The sequence below is a fragment of the Neopelma chrysocephalum genome, unplaced genomic scaffold (assembly GCF_003984885.1).
Source record: "Neopelma chrysocephalum unplaced genomic scaffold, ASM398488v2 Primary Assembly neopelma1_62, whole genome shotgun sequence".
Lineage (NCBI taxonomy): Eukaryota > Metazoa > Chordata > Aves > Passeriformes > Pipridae > Neopelma > Neopelma chrysocephalum.
Genome location: NW_020897719.1, coordinates 5,027,747 through 5,048,549, shown reverse-complemented (window position 1 = coordinate 5,048,549; position 20,803 = coordinate 5,027,747). Strand labels below are relative to the sequence as shown.

General features: G+C 36.3%; 1 protein-coding gene across 1 annotated transcript in view; it reads left to right on the top strand.

The window, feature by feature from the left end:
• CNTN1 (contactin 1) overlaps positions 1–20,803 on the top strand; it is a 259,467-nt gene that overhangs the window by 179,333 nt on the left and 59,331 nt on the right. Inside the window, exons 5-14 of the mRNA XM_027682199.1 lie at positions 2,161–2,333; positions 6,840–6,935; positions 8,328–8,534; positions 9,831–9,927; positions 10,077–10,258; positions 11,459–11,583; positions 13,597–13,714; positions 15,288–15,438; positions 15,918–16,045; positions 18,613–18,788. Coding sequence (XP_027538000.1) covers positions 2,161–2,333; positions 6,840–6,935; positions 8,328–8,534; positions 9,831–9,927; positions 10,077–10,258; positions 11,459–11,583; positions 13,597–13,714; positions 15,288–15,438; positions 15,918–16,045; positions 18,613–18,788 — 1,453 coding nt within the window. The remainder of the gene's footprint in view (positions 1–2,160; positions 2,334–6,839; positions 6,936–8,327; positions 8,535–9,830; positions 9,928–10,076; positions 10,259–11,458; positions 11,584–13,596; positions 13,715–15,287; positions 15,439–15,917; positions 16,046–18,612; positions 18,789–20,803) is intronic.

Sequence of the window (20,803 nt, the reverse complement as noted above, 5' to 3'; positions counted from 1 at the left end):
CCCACATTGCTTTTGCATGTGTTGTAGAGCAGTGCTCAAGAATACGTCAGTTATGCTACTGAAGACATAAAAAACTTTATTCTGATAAGCATTTCAACTAGTTTTAATAGAGATTCACACATGACCTCTTTCACAATAATTATATTATTGTAGAGGGCAATTCTGCTTTATTGTGTATCCATATAAGTTTGTCAGCCATTGTCTGCTCATTATGTGAAGAGAAATGTACTTAAGATTATCACTATTAAGACTGTGACTAAATTACAACCTGGTCATAGGCAGAAAACTGCTGTAATTATACTAAGGACAGACACAATTTCTTGCCAACAAAAGAGATCCATTTCAGTAAATTATCCTATGACCAACCCCCAGTACTCACTTATGTGTGTTTCCAGACTCTGGTTTCTAGAACAGAAAAAGCAGTTGAGTCTGCCAGCTATTGTTTTAAATCTGTTACAGTTTTGTGATCAACTACGGTATTTTTCCATCAAAAAAGCTTAGTCTTCACTACCTTTTCTAAAAATATGCTAACAGGTTGTCTACCTATACAGAACCCCTGTGAATAGCCCTTTTGAATATGATCCCTGCTACATCACATTTTGCTGTTGCGCTTATTTGCTCTTACCATGCTTGGAAAGGACTAGAAGTGTGGAAAGATCAGATATGCTTAGATTTGGTACCCTTCTGATATACTTCCCCATCCCCTGTCTGCAAGATTGTAAACATACCATCTATAGAGTGATTACAGACTCTCCATAAATTTTGGCGTTCTTTAACTGTTTTGGGCTCTGCAAAATTTGAACTAGTAAAGCCATTCTCAAAGGATTGCATTGCACCTCCAAGCTTTTCTTTCTAGGAACAGATCTGATAATTATCACTGATAGCTGATGTGAGGATAATTGCAATACAAAATAAGACCACTTTCCCTATTTCCTGACATCATTATTATTACTATACCTCAACACATTATCTTCATTTCTTAACCCTCTAACAGTTATTGAGCAAAAATTTTCCTATCTCAGAGGTAAATAAGTCCTTCCTGCCGTTTTTCATTGCAGCATAAGCTGTCCTCAGGACACTTATTCCTAGGTATTTCTGAACAGAGGGTTTATTATTTGTAACACAGATATGTCTCACAGGATTGAATTGATCCTTCTAAAATTCTGTAAGACCAAAATGCTATTTGCTGCATCTTAAAGATCCTGCCATTTCATTAGACTTTATCTTTTTTGTTCATGCCACTCTTACTATTGTTTCTTTCTCTGACAAGTCCAAGTTCCACTTCCAAATGAGAATTCTGTATATTTCAGTACATCTTCAGTAGTGCAGGAACACATAGGATGCGCGCTCTCATTGTTAAATACTTATGCCTGTCTTCACCTTAAGAAAAAAATTATTTACGCTGAAATAATCTTAGGATTTTTAACTGTATTTAAGTTGCATCTTTCCTATTTGTGCTTAGGAAATGTGCAGTTCCTCTCTAAGAAGATTATAGACTCCCCCTTGTGGATGCAGTAGTAGATATAAATGTAAATATAAATAATGAGTGCTGGTTCCTACTCCATGTATTTTAACTTTCTTAAAATCATTAGAAATCGATAAGGGCTAAATCTGGGCCACCGGTTTCTGTCTTAGTCCCTCAAGTGAAAGTTGCAGTAATTCAGTGCTGTGGGGTTTTACCATAATTAGGGGGAGAATGTTCAGCAATTTTCTGAATCTAGTAAGTAGGTCTTAAATCAAGCATGCTACAGTTTTTGCACTGACTTCACTGGCATGTTAGGTTTTACAAAACATTTTCATTAGCAGCAGGTTTACAAAAATCTCTTAGATAATTATTTGAGAATGTTTTTAAAATCCCCATGTTTGATCACTAGCTAGCTCATTGACAGCCAGCTCAAACATCTCTTAAAGCTTGGCCAGAAATCGTGTTTTAACCTATATCACATCTCCAAGACGGCAAATGTGAGACTTTTATGTTTAAAAGACCTATGGAGTTCAAATCTGTGCCTTTTGCTGAAGAAAAGCTTTAAACATGTATAGAAGTATATTAATAACTTCCTGTATATTTTATCACAATTTATGAGTTATTTTTCACATCATATTTCTTACCAGGTTGCTTTTTTGGGCCAAATCTTACATCTGGCTTTTCTTTTTTAATAGGTGGAAACTCAACAACTGGGATATTGACTTAACAAAGGATCGCTACAGTATGGTGGGAGGCAGACTTGTTATCAATAATCCAGAGAAATCAAGGGATGCTGGAAAATATGTCTGTGTAGTGTCGAATATCTTTGGAACTGTCAGAAGCAGTGAAGCCACTCTGAGTTTTGGATGTAAGCCAATGTTTACGTCAAAACATAGAAAAATTATGGTTAGCTTGGAATACTTAATGTTTAAACTGCAGTGTCTTCTGCTAATGTGTGCTATAGCTGTATTACTTTGTAAAAAGTCCAATATCTTAAGTGCCATAGCAATTTTGTAAGCATTTTATATTCTTTAGCATTCAGCTGACCTGACGTCCTTCCCAGTGAGTAACTGTTAAATTATTAATTGAAGAGACTCAAAGTTGATCAGGAGGCGTCAGTAACCGGGGTTGAGGCCGCCCTAACTGGCTCGGGTTGAGCACCCACACATGCTCGGATTGAGCACCCACACATGCTCGGGTTGGAAGCCTCCCTAACAGGCTCGGGTAGAGTCACCCAAACAGACTCAAGTAAAATTTAATTTAGAGATTTCTCTTTTTATAATAGGAACATAAATTATAAAATAACCTGATTTCCCAAGTTCAATAAAAATCATCTTACTCACTTTCTCATTTTTATATCAACTTTCACCCCAGGTTCAACTAAAAAATCTTCATTGTTATATCCCATTAAAATTACAAATGTTGTCTTTATTATAAATAAGAAAGGGTGAGATGCCGGGGTTTTGAAGTTGTTAACTCACTTGTCTACCATTGGTTTCTGTGTTGCCATAGTTATTATATTGTCTCCTTGCATTGGCTAGCCAAATGGCCAATCCCCTCCTTTGCCCAGCAGCCCTTATAAGCTGCGGGAAATTTGAATAAATCTCTCTTCGCTGCTGGATTCCTTGCGTGCTACGTGGTCTCTGTCTCCTGGCTTAAGTACCTCCGCCGCCTGTCCCTACCACGAGGGACGGGCGGCGGGGGGGTGATCCCAGCCCTGAAAACCTTCACAGAGCGGCCGGCAGTGACCCCCCAGAAACCCCTCCAACAGCTACAACTCAAGGAGCCAGATCTCCAGATAATAATGTCCAGACTCTTTTAAAATCATGGTAGGACCTGAGGGGAAATAGTCACAGAAGAAAGACACATGTGGGGGCATGAGGTGCTGCTGCAGTGCAAACACAACAGGAAGGCATGCCACTTGCTAGTAAAGCGTGCGCCCTGACTCCTAGGCTAGGCTAAGATCCCTGCTGAGGGACATTTCTGTCAACTTCTGACAATCATGAGCTAGTCTGGTGAATGCATGCATATGTACAGACCTGCACCATCAACAAATACATCAAATATGTGCATCGTAAAAAAATGATGAACTAAATGAAGAGTAATGTGAAATTTTACTGACTGAAGATGTGTTTGGGATTTTTATTTTACTTTGCCTTAAGCTACCTTTTTCCCTGGATATATTTTTTCATCAGAGGGCAAAAAAAGGAATCCAAAAAAAAGGAATCCATTCTAAGTGGGGTCTGTTCACAAAGCCCTGGGTTCCCTGACACTAAGTGATTAGCACCCCTCCTGTCTTTCACCAGCTTCCGTGAGCAGAATTCCCTTCTTACTGTATAAGATCAGACATGAAGTGAGAAGTTCCGCTTTCTGATAGTAGTTATAAGACAGTGGGGCCACATACCAGAGAAATTCAGAGGCTATAATGAGCTGATGGATTATAGTTGATACAGTCTTAGTCTGTATTTGCAGTTGATACAGTCTGTATTTACCTGGTGTATTTTCTAGAAAAATAATTGAAAGCCATGTTGTTACTTCCTTTTAATGGAGAAAACATTACAATTCAGTTTACAGGATATTTATTTATACCTAAAGCAGGCTTCAGTGGTATCAGTCCTGAATAGCCAATAGGATAAAAAAAAAATTTAAACCAATACACACAGTAGATGAAAAAAGTACAATCAAAACCATCTGAGGCATGTTCTGCCTACCAGCTCACTGACTGCATGAGCTGAATGTTGATAGTCAGCATGCTGAACATTAATAGTGAACAGAACCCTAATATATAATGTTTCAAAGTGTAAATGATAATAGAGCAATGAGGCAAGGAATAGAAGAGAAAAGATAGCTGGAAACTGATAAATACCTGTTAAATAAAGGCTGCTTTCATTCTTCTTTAAACTATTGTATTTCTTCCCTTCTTCTTTTTAGCGATCACCTATAAAAAACCATTTCCTCTGATAATCACTCTAAAAAGCTGAATACAGAGTGGCTAAAATTAGTATAGTGGAATCCATCTTTAGTGGAAGTTTTTGTTCTTTTGCTTGTGCATAAACTGATTAAAAAATGTTGACATCCATTTAGAAGAGCTCAAAAAAGTCTTGACCAGCTGTATTTTTGTCTTACTTTAAAACTTACTGAAATTATGGAACAAAATCCACATTCTCTCATAAAATCCATCTGAGAATACTGTCTTTAGTAGAACTGGACCTTTTTAGATCCAATGCCTTCAAACCTATTACAATATTTTTTAAGTGTTGCACACGTTGTTGTGGCTGTCCCAGAGTTTCAGAGGTTATCCAAGAACACGATAAACAAAATGTCTACACTTTAAATGCCAACTTAAAATTTCTAAAAAAAATTTAAAGCAATGATAGATTTTCCTTACATCAAACCCTATACCACCCATATGCAATGCAGTATCAAATTAGCAACACATTTGTTGCTAATCACTGGAATTTTAATTTTTTTCCTATTCCTGCAAAAGATTTTAAAGACAGCAGAAATCAATAATACTGGCAAGTTTACAAGATGGTCAAAAGGTCTGCAGCAAGGAAACTAATGTTCTAATGAGAGATCAGTCAATATTTTGCATATAGAAAGTAGTTGTGTGGTAAGGTCCATGCTGGTATTTGGAATGTGAATATACTCAAACTACTGCAGATATTGTATGAATAGAAGTATTCCAATGTGGATGAAGAGCTTTGTTGGCTTTAGGTACAACACTTGTCTGATCAAATAGCTAATTCTTACTGCGTTAGTCTGATAGACTTACTCCTTTCTTTTATCAAAGAATAATATTCCAAATTAATTGGGAGACAGTTGTGAAGAACTAAGTACTTCCATTGCACTATGACAGAGGGTAAATTCTTTTTAAAATAAGAATCACAAGTCCTTCGAGTGTCCCATTACAATGCCTACCATTGAAGCATTGATGTAGTCAAGATCCAGTCAGTCAGTGGAAGCATCTGTATTGTCTTCTGGTCTGTTTGAGCAGAATAAAAATTAGTGTTTCAGAAGTTGGGAGAGGTGTCTCCCTGAACACTGGCTAGTGTTAACTGTACTAGAGTTTTCTTCAGGCATTTGACAAAGTGTAGTGACATTTGCTTCCTAGATTTTTGTAGCCATTCAGATCTGACAACTGTGGTTTCCTTATGAGCATTCCTTTACCTTTATTATATTTAGTAAATGTAGCAGTTTTTACAAAGTTAAGGAATTAATTATTAATAGATAACATATTAGATGATTGATAATAGATCTACGCATTGCATTTTACAGTAGTGAATAGGCTCTGTTTTCTACTTAATCTCTTTTTGTATCTAGCTCAGTCCTGATTTTTTTTTTTATTGTTGCTAGCTGGCTGCACTTAAGTTTTAGTTAGGTCTCAGAGACACCCTTGGGAATTTAGTAGAACTGGATGGCTGCCTGCCATTGAAGAAAGCTAAAGTAATCTACATGACTTTAGCTTAGATGATTTTGTGGTAGAATATTGCATTCAGAGGCTGTGCACTTGGCAATTACAGAGGTGTTGTTTGCACCACAGTAGCATTTAGAGCAGGGCTCCGGTGAGGATCTCTACAGTCTTCCTGTACTTGGTGACATAGGGAAACCTCACAAGACATGTTTCCTCCTCAAGGTTTATGATTAAATTTCAGATTGGATAAGAGTGAAAAGCAGCAGCATAGTGCAATTATTGATGTAGTTGATGTTACTCATACAACTGTTGTCTTATCTCTGCAGATACCATTACTGGTCTCCCACAGTCTGTGGGATGATGAAAGACTTGTTTCTTCATTCTTTTACAGCAGTCTGGTTACCCTGCTGCATGGAAGTTGATTTAAAGAGAGTCAGCTAAGGTTTCACCTGGGATGTGAGTCACTTCTGTCCCAAACCTCTGGCACTAAAGATGTGTCTAGCTAACTCCTTGCTAGTCCTTGGCTGCTGGAGTTGTCAGAAAGGGCAGCCAGGTCATTTCAGAGAAGCCACGTTAAGTTACAGTAAAGAATTAAACTTGCATTTGGAAAAACTTGTTGAAAAATAATCTAAAATCCTTTTCTTGTCTCTTCCTGAGATTCCTTCTTCAAATGTAACTCTCCTGGCTACTCCTAGGGATACAATCTGCACCACTGTTTTTTTGTTTTTTTCTTTTCGTCTGGCATTTTCAATTATGATGAAAAAATACTGTAAAAAAATTGATTTGATAATGGCAAATAAACAAAACTGGCATTAGAAGTATCTCTCTATTGTATTTCTACATCAATCTCTACAGGACTGAAAATAATAATAATAATAATAATAATAATAATAATAATAATAATAATAAATTATTGTCATGAAAAACCTAATTCTTCTCCCCTTGCTTTCTTAAAACTAGATCTGGATCCCTTTCCACCTGAGGAACGTTATGAGGTTAAAGTGCGAGAAGGTGTTGGAGCAGTGCTTCTTTGTGAGCCCCCTTACCACTACCCAGGTAATTCAGCTAAAAGTGCTTCATATTCAATGTCTTAAGAGTAAAAGGCAAATTAATATTTATTTTTCCAAGTTTCCTTTAAAATTATTTAAACAGTAACTTTAATGCAGTTAGAATCAAACATTTAGGTTAGATTTCCATTTCGAATATGTGTTTGTTGTTGACCGTATATAAAGGGTATTGTTGAATTTGCAAATAGATTTTGATTTAAATAAAATTACTCAGGCTAATCTGGATAATGGAAGGGAGGCTTGGACTACCGGTCAGAAGACTTGAGTACATATCAGTGTCACTGTGTCATCACAGACTTTCTGCTGATCTTGGACAGGGTCCAGCTTCATTCTGCCTAATGAAGTCACCTCAGCTGATACGATCATGGCTCCTGCTAAAATCATGTAACAGCAGTAGGCACCCCGAGAGGGTCAGAGATGAGGCGATTTATGCTCTGGAAATTCCTTTTTCTCATCATTAGCAACTGAAGAGTTCTGCAGGGATTATGCCCATAATCTCAAGTATCTACAGTTCCATCATAAGGGCAGAATTTGGCTGTTAGCTTCGCTTCTTCCTTGTAAAATGGGATAATGATTTAGTTTTCGTACTCTGTTTAAGTGTTGCAAGAGAATGAAGAACTAAGATATATTGCTAGTTAAAATACTCTAATTGTCTAAACCACAAGGCTGGTGAGGACTTCCCAGCTTCTGAATTGCATGAGGTCAAGACCCAGCTGCCTGTCTCCTCCCATCCCACTCCAGCTCCTGTGGGGTGGTAGTGCCCACCCAAGGGGAGCTATGTGCACTGTAGCTGCATCCTCAGTAATCTGCACTCATGGCAGCAGTACTCTGTGGGGGCAGATGGCAGACCCATAGAACCCCCGAGACCCCTGAAAGTAGAAGAATTTGAAGTGTTGCAGGATGTGAGGCCTTTCCCTTGAGAAAAGTGAGGCTAATTGCATGTTCCCATAGATACAGCCTTGGGTGTTAGGCAGTACAAGGCCAAAGTTGTTTGATAATGTGCAGGTGTTAAATTCCTGGGTGTTTTTGTGGGAATATGTTTATGTTGTGTGTGTGGGAAAGTAGAGGTTAGTGATCTCAATAAAGACTGCCTGCTGCGCTGAGCAGGCAGACATCTCTTTGTCTCACCACCTTTTGCGTGTCCCCCATGGACCAAGACCTTCCGACAGTTACCCTACGACAGTACTCCGATGTTCAGTGTAGAAAGTTACGAGCTGGCTACTGAGGCATGTGTAAATCTCTCTCACGTAGCTGCCTCTCCAAAAGAAAGATCTATAAACTAGAAATCAGAGTGAAGTAATTTATATGCAGACAGTATTCTGTGATTTGAGTAGCTGATCGTGTTGGTTTTTAATATTGACTAGAAAATGCTTTCCTCCAGATGATCTCAGTTATCGCTGGCTTCTAAATGAGTTCCCGGTGTTCATTGCTTTGGACAAGAGACGATTTGTGTCACAGACGAATGGCAATCTCTACATTGCAAATGTAGAAGCATCAGATAAGGGCAATTATTCGTGTTTTGTGTCCAGCCCTTCAATAACAAAGAGTGTATTCAGTAAATTTATTCCACTTATTCCACAATCAGATCGTAAGTATTTATTGGAAATACTGTGTGCATGCAGTGCTTTAACTGTTTGTATAATTTTGCTAATTCATAATTGCTTTAATCTCTGTAAGGAGAATTATATGACAAGTTATAATAGCTACTGCACAAGGTTACTTGGTCCCAATCATTCCCATCCACAATAAACACTCTGTGAAGGAAATCTCCATGGATTCATTCACAAATTTCCTCTTAAATGGAGAACAGCTCTTATCTGCTTTCCCTCTTCTTATCTCTTTTATGTGATAAGCCCCTGTTCTCATCCCAAAATCTTTAATATCTTTTCTAGTCTTCGCACTAGTTCAAAGGGGTATGACTGTAAAGCAGAAACTTCATGTAAAAGTTGATTAAAAGCTTCAGGAATTACTCATTTTTCCCAGGAAATCCACCATGAAAATGGAAAATCCTTTTCCCCTGCGGAAATTTTCTATCCAGCATTGGCCCAAGGACTTTGTGTCTCATTATTAATTCCCTAAGACACTTGTGTGGCTTTGTATTACTAGATTATTTGCCACCATTTCTTCATGAGAACTGCATGTTTTCCAAATAGTAACCAAATTCCCTGTTGACTTCAGTCTGTCACTAGTCTCATAAAATGGTCATCAATATTTCAGCGACCCTTTTATCTGTTAAATTTCCCATATTACAGTGAAGAACTGTGATTGAATTTTAGTAGTTATAAATTAGTGATCTTTATCCAAATTTTCTGTGGGCAATATTCACACTGTGATCTTCGTCTAGATGAACTGCAAGAGGAGTTATACAGGGATCACTAGTAGGTAGATTTGGTTATATTTGCATCCCTGTGCCCTCATTAAGCTGTAGATTTGCATGCTCTAGCTCCTTCATACCCTAACTAAGATAAAATTGAGCTTAAATTCAAAGTAATTCAGAATATTCCATCCATTCCACAAAGAATCTGTGGAAAATAGAGACTCAGGTTTTGTCTGCCCACACAAACAGTACATCCATCATCGCAATTCAAATGCAATTAAAAATTCCATAAAAAATGTTAGGCATTGTCATCCAGAGAAAAATAACTAGTAAAACTGAGTAAAACAATTATGCCTTACTAGTAAAACAATTTGCTGAGTAAAGCAATTATGCCTTACTAGTAAAAGTTCAGTGCTTAGTCAGACTTTGTGGATGGCCAGGCCATTTATTCACTGTAGAGAAGAATTTTGTCTGGAATTTTAAGAACAGTTTTTTTGAACTGTGGAAATCTTAGTAGCTGTATAACTTTCTACCGCGCCTTTTCTGAGAATCTTTTTTTTGTGCTAGGAGCAAAAGTATATCCTGCTGATATCAAGGTGAAGTTCAAGGACACGTACGCTCTCCTGGGGGAAAATGTGACACTGGAGTGTTTTGCTCTTGGAAAGTAAGTGTGTTTTAAAGTTATTGTAGAGCACTGTTTGCTTTCATATTTCAGGGACTGAAAATACATGTTTGATGACCAAATGCTCTTTTTGTAGTCTGCAATTTAACAACCAGTTCTTGCTGATTTGTACTTTACTATACCTTTTCAAGTCCGGTTCCTGAACTGAGATGGAGTAAATACCTTGAACCCATGCCAGCCACTGCTGAGATAAGCATGTCTGGTGCAGTTCTTAAGATCTTCAATATTCAGTATGAAGATGAAGGACTTTATGAGTGTGAAGCTGAAAACTATAAAGGAAAAGATAAACATCAAGCAAGAGTTTATGTACAAGGTAGGAGACATAACTTTGTTCTTGATGATCTATGTTGCTTTTACTTATGTTGGAAATACCTATGTTTTCACACTTGATGTCAGTGTTGATTCGTACCATCATCCTCACATGCTGCTGTTCAAGTTAATAGAGCAAAATCAAAACTCATGCGTTAAATGCCAGTCATAACATTTGTGTGATAATTGAATGACTACTCAATTTGTCTGGTTATAACAGCTGATATATACACCTTGACAGTTATGTGTGTTAGTTTTAATGTAATTATGCATAATGGAAATTATATCAATTTAGAGTACGTGAAGTGAAAGAACTTCCTGGAAGAAAAAGAGATCATTAGGTTTGTTATGCTTTATTGTTTTCTCATTTTGTTTGTGGTTTCTGCCTTAGCTCTATCTCTTATCAGCTATGCTCAGTTCTTCATTCCTCTACCCTCTGTCACTTCCCTTTATGCGTTTGGTTAAATTAGGTAATAAAAACATTGTATCTTACTGCTAAGTGGAGTCATCCCAACTTGACTCATTGACTGAGACTTGTGCCACAAAACTGTGGCACAAAAAGGTCACACATAACATCTGAATCACTTTCAGAAGATTTCTGTCTCTTTTCATTGACTGTACAGAACATCATCTGAGTTAAGATCCTCGGTTAAGTGCTAGAACTTCAATGGGATACATTCAACATTAATGTGGGATGGTTGTTACTGCTTAAAATAAGTAGAGCTAATAAATAGGTTTGTTTGCTTAGCAAAAGCAAAAATGCTGGACTGTTTTCAATATTAATTTTTTTAAATATCCTCTCTGGACCAAGAGAATAATTTCTTGGAGATCCTTTTAGTACATACATAGTTGTGCACAGTTTCATGTCATTTAACTATCATTTTTATGGTGTTAGTGAGTAATTTCCACATTGGATAATCTACAGATCAATATAAGCAGTATCTTATGTCTTTGGTCATTCAGGAATCATTATTTCAATTCCATATTTTCTTCTCATAAAAAGTAGTTTGAAGTTATTTTGAGTCTGTGTCGTAAGACAGAAACTTCTTCATTCTTTGTTGTGCTGGTGCATTGCTGAGTTATCATCGTTACTTTGTGTTTCCTATTTAAGCATCATGGGAAAAGCAGTGGAATGAATACAACATAATGCTCATTAAATATGTATGTGCTATATTAACAATGCATTATGTATTTTATTCCTCAGCTGCTCCCGAGTGGGTAGAACATATCAATGACACAGAGAAGGATATAGGCAGTGACCTGTACTGGCCTTGTGTAGCTACAGGCAAGCCTATTCCAACAATTAGGTGGTTGAAGAATGGTGCCTCGGTAAGTATATTAGCATAGATGATGCTGGACTGATTGCTTAGCTGATAGAAATGATTTTTTGAACCATGCATTATTAAAAGGTTAAAAGAAAATGTATTATAATGATACAAATATTTGTTGATTACACTTGCATTAGGCATTAAAATCTATTTTTTAAAGTTTTATCTCAATCTTCTCTTATTTCTTCAGGCTATTTAGTGTTCAGCTTTGAATTATGAACTTATCTTTTCACCATATGTTTGAGAGGTGGATATCTCTTTTTCATCAGGCCTGTTGTTTAAATAAATGCTCATTTCTCTGGATAAAAAAATTGTCAGCTACTCTTTAAAATTAATCCTTTTTGCCACATTAGACATGAGTGTGTCTTTAAAAATATAAGAAAAATGGAGTCAGTGGAGATATGAGAAGAAAGAGTATTTTTAAATTATCAGTGGTGTTTCTTTATCCTGTATTTTTTCTCATTTTTTCTAGACACAGAATGTTGCAAATGTTTAGCTGATGTGAAGTTTAAAGGAGTACTGTTAAATAATTTAATTCTGTTACATTGGATATGTTGTATAAATTAAGTAGATGTTCTGTCACAGAATCACAGAATGATTTGGGTTGGAAGGGTCCTTAAATATCATCTAGTTCCAACCCCTCTGCCATGGGTGGGGTCACCTTTCACTAGACCAGATTGCGCAGAGCTCAATCCAGCCTGGCCTTGACCAGTTGCAGGGCTGGGACACGCAGTTTCTGTGGGCAAAATTTGTCCAGACATTTCAACAATGTATTTAAAGTCTATTGCTTATACTGTATGCAAAGCCATTAAAAACAAAGAGATTATAAGAGGGCACAATGTAGTGCTGCGTCTGTTGAGCTATGGTGACTCTGATCTTGGCAAGCAAACAAAAAAAGACAATGAGGCATCTTGTTTTTTGATTACCTTAAGAAAAATGTGTGAGGTTGGAGGGAGAACAGGGATATCACCATCTGCCATATGGAGATGGCTTAAATCTGGAAAAACAATGCTGTTGTCTAGCTTCAGTAGTTATTGCAAACAAATAATTTAACAAGCAAGTTCCTTGATGGTACTTGGCTTTCACTGACAAAATCTGCATACTTGATTGCAGAAAGCGGTGTATAATTCTCCAGTAGCACACCGGAAGATTATGCTGTGTGTTAATGTGATGTTAAGATGATTTCCAAATACAAGATGGCAAAAATATGCTAATTGCCTTGAAAATGTAGCTTGTTTCTAAATCAGATAATTTTTAATCAGGTATTGCGCTTAGCACAAAACAAAGATTCTTGTTTTACATAAAATGTTTGCTTTTTATATGAAATATGTTTCCTTTAATCTGTTCTTTTTTCAGGTAAATAATATTCTTTTAATCTTTCATTGCTCCATGCACTCCAATATACTTAGATACAAGGGTTAAACCTTTTCAGATTGATTTTCACAAGAAAACGATTTATTAACATGATCTTCCAATTGACATCTATTTGTAATTTACAAAATACCCCACCTCACTTTGTGCATTTTTATACACAGTTTTTAAAAATAGATTCTTATTTTGATGTATTGTTTTTTCTTTTTTATATTAAAACAGGGTATATAGAAAATAGTTTATACTATCTCCCAGGGAAATCTTCTGAAAAACTCCTACCTTATTAGGGCTTACTTTGACTTTTTATTGTTGTAAAACAATGTACATACAATAGAAAGTACTGAACAGTGAACATGGCATAACAAAGCTTATATGCATAAAATTAATTCAGTCCCTTGTTTCTCGCTTCTGAATCAGTAGTGTTTGCATTGATGTGATAACAGGGGACTGAAGAGTAAATTTGTCTACTGCCACTCATCTAGGACTTTTCCAGGAAAGTATTGAACAACACTGAATCTTCTTTTAAAAAAGAAGGTGAACCCAGTGTCACTGAAAAAAAAAAAAAGAATGTGGATGAGTGTGAATTCTTCAGCATATGTAGTCTATATTAATGTCTTATTGTTTTATTGATTCTGTGTTTCAGTTCCGGAAAGGTGAACTAAGAATGCAAAGTCTGACCTTTGATGATGCTGGCATGTACCAGTGTATAGCAGAAAACATGTATGGAATTATTTATGCAAATGCTGAACTGAAGATTGTGGGTCAGTGGGATTATTTCTCTATTTGCTATTTCAGAGTTGTGCAATATAGTAGTCATATTTGCAAGTATTTTTTGTAACAGATTCCTGTGAGGATAAAGCTAAGAACCCTCACTGTCTAGGTGAGGTTTATTTGAGCTCTCTACCTGGATTTTGACAACAACTTCAGGATAAAGTTACTAACTTATGAGGCATGTTTGCCGTATTATTTCTGATGTTTGTCTGCTGCTGTTACCCCCCAGAGAAACTGATAGTGAGGAAATCATATGCAACATGTAGAGTTGCTGCCTACACTTTCAAGCTTGCATAACTGGTTGAGAAGCATTTTATTTTTTGCTCACCTATGCTCACTCTTCTGTGGGGTAAAACCTGCTGTTTCAGAAACTGTGTTGTCAGTCACTTGGCCTTTGAAGCTGTTCCTCTTCACTCTCCCTTTGCTTTTGACTTCTACAACCCATTAAAGCCAAGCCACAATGTTTGCGTGCAATAGAGCTGTGCCATTTGATGGCTGGATGTTGTTATTAATCCATTGTTCTCCTCAGGAGCATCAATTTGACTTTCAGATCCAGAGTGATCAGCCTTAAAACAATTTCTGATGGTTTTACTGATGTCATTAGAGCAGGTGCACTGGCTGTATGACAGGGTTTTCCTAGATTTCCCTGCAGTACTTACTCTGGGTTCTTTCCATCTCACACTTGCCTTCAGACTTTCCCAAGACCTGAAATATTATTGGTTTTCCCAATCCATTGCACAACACCTCATCCTACACTGTTCTTCCATTACTATGTACTCACTACCAGCCTGGATTACACACAATGAGCACCTTTTGCATTTGCTTTCAAAATTTGGTGTTGGTAAGATGTGGATGTCTCTCAGAGTTTTGCTCTGTACTTCTGTAATTAACTAATAACCTTATTTCTTCAGACTGTGCACACACTTGCTGGCATGATTAACAATGATATGCCAGGATGCAAAATAGTTAAATGATTTTTTTCTTTTATTTGGTTTCAAATAGAGAGAAAATCAGTAAGCAAAGATCTGACCTCAAAAACATAAGCAAGGTGCTTGATACAGTCTTGTCTCATAACTCTTGTACATCTGAGAGTGCACCTAAGGCCAGCTGGCCAAACAAAAAACTACAAAGAAGGGCACAACGTTAGAGTTCCTGGAGAGGGTTAAAATCACTGTAAAGTATGATCGAGTGAGGAACTTGTTACAAAAATTCGTCTCCAGGAATCTGAATTTTATTGGGACTGATCAAAAGGCCTTTTGAAAGGGAAGAACTTTCTATTGATTTCAGTGGACTTTGATCTTGTTAGATTAAACTTAGTTGGAAGTTTCAGAAAGAAACCTCTAATGTAACACAGCACAGAACTACATAACTATTTTTCCTGTTTCTTTTAGATCACCATCTACTTCCCACCACATCTCTGTATCCTTAATATTTTTCTCACTGGTCTAAATAATGGATATTTGTAAAAAATTCAATAGTTCTGTCATTTATTGCATGTTGCAAACAAATTTTCTTTTGCAGTAAATCACTTACAGCAATACTTGTGTTCATTTTTGCTTTCAGCTTCACCTCCTACTTTTGAACTGAACCCTATGAAGAAGAAAATCCTAGCAGCTAAAGGAGGGCGTGTAATCATTGAATGCAAACCTAAAGCTGCTCCTAAGCCAAAATTCTCCTGGAGCAAAGGAACGGAATTGCTTGTAAATGGGAGCCGGTTAGTATTGACTGTTAGTGAACACTTCGAGCCTTAAAAACATTGCCGTATATTTCTATCTAGTTCTCCCTCTTCAAGAATTCAGGGGCAGAAAAATGTGTAATTTCAGGAAAATAATATGCTGAAATATTGCTGGCAGTGTGGATCCAAATAGCTAGTAGGGTATCCAACTTTAATCAGTCTGTTTGGTGCTGGTTACATTTAAGAATTGAATTGTATCATAAAACTCTAAGAAAAATATTTGAATGAGTACAAGTGCATAGAAGTACGTGCTCTTGCTCCAGCAACAAGACATCTAATCATGCAACATTCTCTTTAAATATCTTTTTCTATAAGGATGTTTATAAATCCAGTAGTGAGATGTGAGTTTTCAAAAGATATTTGTAGTTTGTTCTTTCAGTTACTACAGTTCTAGAGGAAACATTGGTTTCAAATATAAAACCTAATTGCTCTTGATATATTTTTTGCACTTTCCATAGCATACGTATCTGGGACGATGGGAGTCTGGAAATTATCAATGTAACAAAGCTGGATGAAGGTCGCTACACCTGTTTTGCGGAAAATAACCGAGGAAAAGCTAATAGCACTGGTGTTCTAGAAATGACAGGTAAGTCTCTGAATTGTATTAGTTTGTTTTGGCTATATTCCCTCAATTCAAAATCACTAATGTTTCGCTCCAGCATTGCAAGCTGCTCCGTATTTTTTCTTTCTAATTTAATTCCTCATTAAGAATGAATTGATGCTTTTGAAGCATGTTGCTCAGAAGAAACTGGGTTTATTTGCAGCAGTTCTAACACTGTATCTCATTTTTCAGGGTTGATTTATCCATAAGAGATTATTAAATCAGATACATTAAGTTGACATATTTTAATGCATTTCTTCAGTTTGGTAGCTTAGCACTCACACTAAGGTGAGATTCTGGGGCTGCAACTCAGAGCAAGGGCACTCCTACTGACCTTTCTTTTTTTTCTTTTTTTCTTTTTTTTTTTTTGTGCTGTAAGCAGGTTTGAGAGAGGAGTATGCATGTTAAAAAGAATATGCATAAAATTTGTGAGATAAGGGCATATAGCCTTATGATTGCGCTACTAAATTCTCTTTCTTTATGAGTATTATTATTTATTGATTGAGTACTGATATCCTTAATTATGTATTTTAAATCTGATGTCAAATAATTAAATAACTCTAGACTACAGACAGGAAAGACAACATTCTGTAACAACTATGTCTATCAAGTACTACTGATCATAGGAGAGTCATTTATCAGATACATTTTTATCTATGTTCCAGAAGTTATGCTGAATGTGTCAGCTCAATGCCACAATAGTGATGTACTAATGTGAGAATTAATCTGTAGCACCAGATCATATGAAAACAATTTTCTGGATAATATATACCAAATGAGTTGTAAAATTTTACTTTATGTTTGCAGTTACTTTTTATCATCTTCTGCTGTTACACGTCTTAATATTACTCTCAGGCATTTAAGTATTTTGAAAGTTTTTGTAACTAAATATATCTAGACCCTTCATAGTTTTATCATACCTTGTAAAATCAGGAAGAACATTTGCAAACTAAATTCACACAGTGGAACACTTAAACCGTATGTTTGTAAACCTTATAAAGTAGGATAAAGAAATTTTAAATTTTGAAGAATTCTGCTCCGATTCATCTAAAAATGAACACCAAGATAATAAGACATCATAGCAGAAACAGAAGGGTCAGATGACATACTTCAAAACTGTTTTCACATTGTGGACAAAGTGTACAATGATGAAGGTTGATGAAGAATGCTTTAAAAGTGGCATTCCCAAGCACATTACATGGCCCATAAAATGTCTCGGACATGGTGCATGACTACAGGAAATTAAAAAGTTAAATCTGAAACTGACAGGCACTGCAAAGTCTGATGGTTTTTCCCAGATGCTACTTGTTCCCTGCCACTGGTCCACTATTTCAGCAACGTTTTAAACTAGTAGAATATTTATGTATACATTTAGAAAATCAGTGATGGTAGAACCAAATGCTGAGCATACAAGCACCACTACACTGGAATGGAGCAAGTATCCTAAGCGTGTGTCCACAGCTAAGACTTAGGAGATCGAATGTTAACTGGTTACTCCAATGAACTATGAGATGCTCCATACTGCAAAAGCCAGTAGTTGTGCCATCCTCAGAGTCTTGGTATCTAGCAGGTTTTAGATTACTGGAGTAGGATCTGGGGAAAGGTTTCTTTCTAAGGCAGATTGATAAAATATTCAGTTTACTGAGGATATTTTCCTGTTCTCTGGTAGAATGGAATGTGTTCCTTGGAGCATGCTTGAACCTAGGTTTTAACTAGTAGCAGTAGTTCTTTTGCTACTAGCAATAGGCTATTGTCCTCCAGATTTTGATACCCTACTCCAACTCTCATATTGGTGGGAGAGATATTGTATGTCATGGCATAAGGAAGATACTCTGTGGCTTTTTATTTTATGATAATAATTGTAAGAAAAGGAACAGGTCTCACAGATCAAGTGAGTGCCTACCAGAACAATTGCTAATTTGCCATATGAGTTTGATGTAATTATCAAGAGCTCTAGCAAGTGTCATGAGATCTCTGCCTTCTCTTTTGTTTCTGTAATAATAATGGACATTCCTAGAGTAAATACAGCTTTCTTCTTTTCCTTGTATTGTTTTCTCTTTCTTTCCACATGTAGCTATTTGCACAGTTTTTTATGCATCCATTATATTGTTTCTCAGTAGATAAATTGAGATCTCAATCTCTGCAATGCTCTAATGAAAATCTGACTCAGGCTGAGTAGAACTTTCTGTTCTTTAAAAAGACAGGTTTTCAAACGTAAATATTATAATTGAAACAAAAAATGCAACACAAGTCATATAATGTTCATAATGTGCCTTCTTTCTACCTGAGGTATAGTCAATGAATAAAAATAGTTTTTAATAGTAATGTGATTCAGAGACTGAAACAGCTAAATTGAAGTCAGACATCTTAGGTGTAGAAGGTTTTCTTTGTTCTCTTTAGTTTGGTCCTTTGAAATGTAACTGTATGAATAACATACAAATTGGAGTTTGAAGGAGTGGTTTAATGTGTAATCAAACAGTTATGGAGCTGAGCTTACATTTGAATAAACATTTATTTATTGAAATTTTCCATGTTTGTCATTAACTTCACAGAAGCTACAAGGATTACTTTAGCTCCGCTGAATGTCGATGTCACCGTTGGAGAGAATGCTACCATGCAATGCATTGCGTCCCATGATCCCACATTAGACCTGACATTTATTTGGTCTCTAAATGGCTTTGTAATAGATTTTGAGAAAGAGCACGAACATTATGAAAGGAATTTTATGGTAAGATACTATAGATCCTTATTTAATATGGGAAAACCTAGTTTTCTTTGTTGTGAATAGCTCTCTTTTCTGTTATACTTCTTCTGTTGTGTTGGTTCAGGTCCAGAAAGATGTAGTAGGCCAAGAACATAAAATAGAATTACAATTTAGACACCTTACAGACACACATAGATACTTGCAGGTAGATACCTGAAATCAGGTATCTAAATTGACATAAGTATTTTGGTACCTTGGTTAAATCCCACTCTGGTTGTTAGTAAAAATAGCTGGTAAATAGGTAGCCTTGTAGTAAACAGGGTGTAAATTATCTTTAAAAAAGTGTGCATATGCATTCACTTTTGCTTACCCGTGTTTTTCTCATCAGCATTTCTGGAATTTGGCACAAGACTGGGCCAGGTGGTGGATAGGAGTCAAACAGTCTGTAAACACTGAGCAAGAGTTTGTGTAAAGACTAAACAAGTTAATACAAAGACACTAATTTTGACACATGGAAAGAGGAATCATAGTTCTTCTGTATTTGCATCTATGGCTATATTTTTAGAGTCTTCTATCAGACTTATTCAAAATTAATATCTCTATTAGAAGTCCTTTCTTATGTGATAACATGCTGATTTACCTAATATTCAACAACCTCAGAGTGTTTGCCTATGTGTGTAAATATTCTGTTGTTCTTTGTTTAAATTATACAAAAATCCTTACGTTTATATACCTTTTTATTTTGTGCTTCCAAGAGAAACTGTGGATATATAGAGAAAAGGTTGCTAATGATACCTGTAGTGTCTGGGAACACCAGGGACTGTGCTTAGTTTCAGCTCCATGTTCAAAATGATGTACCATGTAACAGTACCTCCTGCAGTCCTCCTCCTAGGCTGGCAATATTATCTGATTTTACATGGACCAATAGATTCTTTTTTTCTCTTTCAGTATCTGTTTATCTCCATGTGAAAAGATGTTTCAAGCATAACTATTTTAGTCTGATTTGGAACAAACCAGCCCTTTGAGGAGTCAGAGTTGCCTCAACCTGCTCATTTGCTGAGTTGTAGAACATCCCTAAGAAGTCACATTGCTCTCTTTCAGTAAGAGAACAAGCCCTTGTCCAACAATCCAGTAGAAGTATGCTAAAATCATCTTAAAACATTTAAACTCAATGACATAAACCACTTTCTGCAATAAATCTCCTGAAAGTCTATGTCCAGACTCAGTAGCAGGGCAGTAAGCAGTTTGCAGTGTATTTTGTATTACCTCGGGAATTTAAAAAAAGAGCAGATCTTCATCAGTACACTTCTTCATATGGCTACTAAGCCACACTTTTGATACGTTTATATTTACACTTTGGTAGTAATCAATGCCTCCTAATGGCATTCCTTTGCCCTTCGGTAAAGGTTGGGAATGAGTCAGAGTGTCAGTCAAAGTAAGAACTTGAAGAGTAAAGCCCCAGTAAATTTATTCCTTGTAAAAGAGCAAATAAAACCACTCTGTGTCAGATTTTATGTAGTTGATTGCTTTTAGCTACCTGACACAAGTCGTACAAAGAAATTGTGTTCCATAAAACAGAAAATCAGGCTGAAAGTGTTGATGAATCAGTGATTTGGATATGGAAGGTAAAAATGCTTTTATCAGAGGAGTTTGTAATGCAAGAGAAAGGAATCTGAACTTCCTCCATCTGTGGGTCATAATTTTCTATCACTGATACATACTTTTGGGTTTTCCTCTAAATAATGGAAATAAAAGGAAATTGGATTTTTTTTCTTTTAGGGTAAATTAATTCTGAAAGTTTATCCTGATTTTAGAGCACTTTCTAGCAAATAACTTCAAGTGAACAAATGTAGAACCATGTAAGGGCTTCAAAAAGTTTGTGATTCTCTTAGAAAACTGATGATATGTAATTCCCACCTGTTTTGTCTTCCAGAGAGCCAGTGATCCTGGACTCCTGATCCCAAATTCTAATTAACTCCACAATATTTGAGACACTATTGAAATGCTTGATTTCAAAACCAAATTAGCCTAACTTTACT